This window comes from Liolophura sinensis, chromosome 9, assembly GCF_032854445.1.
Source record: "Liolophura sinensis isolate JHLJ2023 chromosome 9, CUHK_Ljap_v2, whole genome shotgun sequence".
NCBI classification, from domain to species: Eukaryota; Metazoa; Mollusca; class Polyplacophora; order Chitonida; family Chitonidae; genus Liolophura; species Liolophura sinensis.
Window position 1 is genome coordinate 1,128,327 of NC_088303.1, and position 6,505 is coordinate 1,134,831.

Sequence of the window (6,505 nt, forward strand, 5' to 3'; positions counted from 1 at the left end):
ATGGGAGTTAGTCTTTTGTCGATCGTCTTGGCGGGACAAATTTTGCTGGCTGCCTCTGATTATTCTGCGTTGGATGCAGGTAAGACTATATGCAGGCCTTTACTCTCCCAGTTTACAGATATCTCTTTACTTCTTTCCGTATTTAATTGTTGATTAACGCCAAACCCAAAGATTTCTCAGTTATACCAAGGAGGTCAGTTTTTGTGTGCAGGAAACCAGAGGAGCCGGGGAAAACCACCGACCTTTGGACAGTTCCTGTAGAACTTTTTCACATGTCACATGTATGTGCACATAGTAGGCACACTTTAATTGTGCTAGACAAGTGGTCTTCAACGAACATTAGTCCCCGCAAACGGTCACACAAGAGTCGCCCTCGACTTATTGTCACCAAACCTGGGAAATATAAGTTCGCTGTCTAAGGCCGGGTGTGAACCCACCACGTATGTCCGATTTTAAAGCAATAAACCCCAGAGACATAGACTGTATATACACGTTGATCTGTAGCCATGAGCATAACAAAAATATCGATGACCATAAAAACATTGTCATTTGTGAAGAGAACGTCTAAGATGTAGATATATAGGCCTATTCAGAAATCAGTTCTAATTCTAATGTAACACTCAACTCTCTGTAAGCCACGGCGGCATCTGCCCAATGAGGACGCAGGTTCGAGTCCAGCTATCGCTTTGTCAAGTACATTGTGAAGAGTGATGGTTTAAAGCAGTCGAGTTCAGCTCTCGCAGTGTCAGGTACATTGTGAAGAGAGATTGTTTACTGCAGTCGAGTTCAGCTCTCGCATTATCAGGTGCCATGGGAAGACAGATGGTTTACTTCAGTCGAGTTCAGCTCTCGCATTGTCAAGTGCATTGTGAAGAGCGATGGTTTACTGCAGTCATATCAGCTCTCGCATTGTCAGGTACATTGTGAAGAGAGACGGTTAAAGCAGTCGAGTCAGCTCTTGTATTGTCAGTACATTGTGAAAACAGATGGTTTACTTACTTCAGTTGAGTTCAGATCTTCATTATAAAGTACAGTGTGAAGAGAGATGGTTTACTTCAGTCGAGTTCAGATCCCCCATTATAGAGGTATATTGTGAAGAGAGATTGTTTACTGCGGCCACTCCGGTTTCCTCCAGAGAAAGGAAAAGGTGATTGATGGAGCTCCGCGAAGAGGTGGCCAATAAGATTTTGTTCAACAGATTCGTTTCTCGCATATTTATACAATATTCCAAAATCGTATGCACACGTATTATGCAGAAGAGAATAGAGATGGTGAGTTAATGGTGCTACCACGTGGGCCCGTCCCCAGGGCTAGTTTACGGCAGATTTTTCGAGACGACTTCACTCATTAACCGGAACCATTGGGACCTTGATGCGAGTGCGTCTCAGGGTGGGGTATGTTGATAAACGATATGTTGATGGTATTACACTGGAGTATAATATATCGAGACGTTATTACAAATGTAGCTAGACTGTGGCAAGAAAGTCAGTTTGCTCGATCAGCTTCTGAATTAGTAGATTCTCGTCCACTTATTTTATGTTTGTTTGAATGGTGTGTAACACAGTGTTCAAGAATTTTACCCCTAATGTGACGCCGATCAGGATTTCCCCCTGAAATGTGACGCCGATGAGGTTTTCCCAGTAAAATGTGACGCCGATCAGGTTTATCCCCCCCCCCTCCCCCAATGTGACACCGATCATGATTTTCTCCCCAAAATGTAATACCGATCAGGATCAGGATCAGGATAAAATGTGACGCTGATCAGGTTTTCTCCTTGAAATGTGACGCAGATCAGGGTTTCCCCGTAAAATGTGACGCAGATCAGGGTTTCCCTTAAGATGTGACGCCGTTCAGGTTTACCCCCCCCCCCCACCCCCCCCCCCCCCACCCCCCCACAGAATATGACGCCGATCAGGATTTTCTCCCCAAAATGTTACCCCGATCAGGATTTCCCCGTAAAATATGACGCCGATCAGGTCCCCTCCCCCGACCCCCCTCAAAATGAGGGTTTTCTCTCAAAAATATGACGCCGATCCGGTTTCCTTCCCCCAAAATGTGACGCCGATCAGGTTTTTCCTCTAAAATGTGACGTCGATCAGGTTTTTCCTCTAAAATGTGACACCGATCAGGTTTTTCCCCTAAATGTGACGCCGATCAGGTTTTTCCTCTAAAATGTGACGCCGATCAGGTTTCCTTCCTGAAAAGTGACACCGATCAGATTTTTCCCCTAAAATGTGACGCCGATCAGGTTTTCCCTAAAATGTGACGCTGATCAGGTTTTTCCTCTAAAATGTGACGCCGATCAGGTTTTTCCCCTAAAATGTGACGCGGATCAGGTTTTTCGTCTAAAAATGTGACGCCGATCAGGTTTTTCCTCTAAAATGTGACACCGATCAGGTTTTCCTCCTGTAAAATGTGACGCCTATCATTTTTTTCCCTAAAAATGTGACGCGGATCAGGTTTTTCCTCTAAAATGTGACGCCAATCAGGTTTTTCCCCTAAAATGTGACACCGATCAAGTTTTTCCCCTAAAATGTGACGCCGATCAGGTTTGTGCTCTAAAATGTGACACCGATCAGGTTTTTGCTCTAAAATGTGACGCCGATCAGGTTTTTCCTCTAAAATATGACGCCGATCAGGTTTTTCCCCGAAAATGTGACGCCGATCAGGTTTTTCCCTGTGACGCCGATCAGGTTTTTCCCCTAAAATGTGAGGCCAATCAGGTTTTCCTCCTGAAAAGTGACGCCGATCAGGTTTTTCCCCTAAAATGTGACGCGGATCAGGTTTTTCGTCTAAAATGTGACGCCGATCAGGTTTTTCCTCTAAAATGTGACACCGATCAGGTTTTCCTCCTGTAAAATGTGACGCCGATCATTTTTTCCCCCTAAAATGTGACGCGGATCAGGTTTTTCCTCTAAAATGTGACGCCAATCAGGTTTTTCCTCTAAAATGTGACACCGATCAAGTTTTTCCCCTAAAATGTGACGCCGATCAGGTTTGTGCTCTAGAATGTGACTCCGATCAGGTTTTTGCTCTAAAATGTGACGCCGATCAGGTTTTTCCTCTAAAATATGACGCCGATCAGGTTTTTTCCCCTAAAATGTGACGCCGATCAGGTTTTTCCCTTTGACGCCGATCAGGTTTTTCCCCTAAAATGTGAGGCCAATCAGGTTTTCCTCCTGAAGAGTGACGCCGATCAGGTTTTTCCCCTAAAATGTGACGCGGATCATTTTTTTCCCCTAAAATGTGACGCCGATCAGGTTTTCACCCTAAAATGTGACGCCGATCAGGTTTTCCACCTGAAATGTGACGCCGATCAGGTTTACCTCTCCCAAAATGTGACGCCGATCAGGTTTTCCCTCCAAGATGTGACGCCGATCAGGTTTTCCTCCTGAAATGTGACGCCGATCAGGTTTATGTGGAGGAGAAACCGAAGGGTCCGGAGTAAACACTGATCATCGACGGATTTCTTACAAATCTTTTGGCCGCAGATGAAAAATCTACGTTTGTCTAGGGCCCGCGTACGGCTGTCTTGAGCAGCGCCTTAGCCAGCAGATCCGGCAATGCCTACCGACACATTCAGTTTTTAACGCCTGTCTTTCCATTTCGCTGATAAGTTTATATCGTACATTTCAGTAAATTTTGACGAATGCAAATGAATAAAGGACATTTTTTTCTTTCGGAAAGTTTTAGAAAAAAAATTGAGAGTGAATACATGTAACTCTTTTTTACTACAGCACAACGAATTTCAGATCTACTCCCCAGAAAGTCACAACTGCTACACCCACAACGGACATATGTACTTAAAACCCGTGAGTCTGTGAAAAGAAACATTAATGTGTACCTTATGTAGAGACAAGGCTTTGCTGTTTGGTCCGTTAAATGTAACGAGCTGTAGAAGCCTGGAAACAGTCTATATGACAACAAACACGATAAAGTGTATTATTGCCTAGATTTAGATATTTTTAGGTAACACACTCACTTATAACTTAAATGTTATATATAGCTATAGCAAGGTTAAATCTAACATATTGCCGGTGGTCGGGAAGGGAAATCAATTATAATGTTAGGGAAACACTTTGTGAAGTGTTATACACTTAATACTGTAGTAAATGCTTTGAACGAGTTGCAATCTAACTCCATTATTTGTATAATTATTATAACACAGCATTATAAGTGTTAAAAAGCCTTGTAATCTATAACATTACGCTGTAACCTACAAACGATCAGTATACGTGACGTAATATTTTAAGACGTTAGCATTTATATTTTAAGGTATTTCACATGTTGTACCATTATAGTGTTTTAACTGGGCAGTGTATAAGAATGAAGGTGTGTATAGGTGCAGCGATTCCTTGACATGCTAACCTGCTTCAGACGGTTTGTCACATTATTTTGTGGACAAAATGGTAATCGTTCATTTGAAAAAATTGTGTTTTTGCCTTTCTGTAAATTGATATTAGAGATTTGCAATTTTACATCTCAGACATTAACGTCGGACAAGTTTGGACTGGATTTTCTATTTCACGGCACACTGGATGTAAAAAGTAAGTCATTTTAATGCATGGGTAAACCTTGCAAGCCCTTCGGTGACAAACATAAGATAATTCTAGAGGGTATGTAAAAAAAAGAAAAAAGTAAATACACATGTAAATATTCAGCTGGTTGACAACTGGGTAGGACGCTACATATTATTTCCGAAATGCAGAGACAATTGTAAGCAAATTTAAGCTCTCGTACATTCATAATGATAATATTTATTAACGCTCACAAAATCGCATAATCGCACAGCTGAATTTAGAACTGTTTTTGTTCTTCAGAGCAGTGGGGCTACTGTAATCCAACGTGGAACAATGGCTGCTACAGGAACGCCCCAAAGATCATTCGATCATACCACCTATAATGTCATGCTATATGCGCTCTAAAGTTTCCTTCAAGTATGGGAAACTGGAGATCATGGCCAAGATGCCCAAAGGCGATTGGTTGTGGCCAGGTACGTGGGGATTTATAACGGTGGCTTGTCGGTTGAAAAAATCAGAAATTTTCTTACTTCACTGGTAATTATAACTTTCAGACTAAGCTTGAAAGCATTATTACTGTAGACGTGGTTAGATAATTACGTATGACAAATGAAAATGAAAATATTTCAAGCTGTTTTGACTTTTTTGATGTATTATTGTATGTGCTTTTGTCTGCGACGTTTCAGCTTTGTGGCTGATGCCGAAACACGGTCATTACGGAGGATGGCCGAGATCGGGGGAGATTGATGTCGCCGAGCTCCTGGGTAAGACTGTAATATGAGACCGATTTTGATTTAAACGACATGAGGGATTAAGTTCGTGTATAGCGCGAAATCTCGTCAGCATGAATTAGACTGACAACGACCACATTGATGAGAGGCTTCTGGGTCATTGCGCCGCGCTGGCGTGCTGACTCCCTCGGCCACGGAGGCTCCACTATGAATTTGTAATGTATGACGTGTTTGTATATACCACACGGAAACCAAATTTGTCTGGAGATCTTATCTGTCCAAAAAAGGAAAAACAGGACATGTTGACATTCTGGCCGTGTTTGTTCTGCTGCAGGAAACACGAACTATGGCAGTCTGGGCATACAAAGAACCACCGCCTCTCTACACTTTGGTAACGATCGAAGTCACGACAAACACTTAATAAATCAGCAGTAAGTATTTCCTGTCCAAATGATATTTTAACCCCTTCCTACAGCTTGTACAGAGCACTCGGTATAGCGTGACAGATATCAACAAATGCATCATGTTTTATCTAATAACACATTCATCGTTATTCATTCAACACACATTGTACAGACTTTAGAAAAAAGGACATCTGACATCTTCTGGCTCATCGACCTGAAGCGTCTTGTCCAGGTAATCAACCGTCGCCTGATCAATGATATCACAGGTTCAAATCTTGCTCTGGCAAATTCACATTCAGGTTTAAGTTGGTTGGTTTGTCATTTTCTTGGTGAAGGACCATTTTATTGTTGTTTAACGCCATATACTCATGAATTTTCCGCCATCATAAAAGTTACTGTACACATTCTTGAGTGTTAGACTCAAGTCATAAGAAACATACACTTGTAGATACATACATCATGCATGAAATGTACCATCAAATCAATTCGTTTTGTTTTGCAGCTGGCTACATGGCTCAACGTATGGTGACGGCTTTCATAAATACACGTTAGACTGGTCGCCTTCGCATATCAAGTAAGAGACCATCCATTCATAAGTACATGTTAGTCTGGTTGCTTTCGCATATCAGGTAATGACGATCAATTCATAAGTACACGTTAGATTGGTCGTCTTCACATATCAAGTAAGTACACATTAGACTGGTCGCCTTCGCATAACAAGTAAGTTGACATTCATTCATAAGTACACATTAGACTGGACGCCTTCGCATATGAAGTAAGTGACCATTCATTCATAAGTACACGTTAGACTGGTCGCCTTCGTATATCAAGTAAGTGACCATTCATTTAT

The 6,505-nt window shown here is 42.0% G+C and overlaps 1 protein-coding gene across 1 annotated transcript in view; it reads left to right on the plus strand.

Moving 5' to 3' along the window:
• The window catches only part of LOC135474974 (beta-1,3-glucan-binding protein-like), a 12,945-nt gene continuing 6,440 nt past the window's right edge, over positions 1–6,505 (plus strand). Inside the window, exons 1-8 of the mRNA XM_064754682.1 lie at positions 1–79; positions 1,309–1,394; positions 3,738–3,812; positions 4,487–4,547; positions 4,821–4,856; positions 4,928–4,993; positions 5,207–5,284; positions 5,586–5,682. Of these exons, the coding sequence (XP_064610752.1) occupies positions 1–79; positions 1,309–1,394; positions 3,738–3,812; positions 4,487–4,547; positions 4,821–4,856; positions 4,928–4,993; positions 5,207–5,284; positions 5,586–5,682 (578 nt within the window). The remainder of the gene's footprint in view (positions 80–1,308; positions 1,395–3,737; positions 3,813–4,486; positions 4,548–4,820; positions 4,857–4,927; positions 4,994–5,206; positions 5,285–5,585; positions 5,683–6,505) is intronic.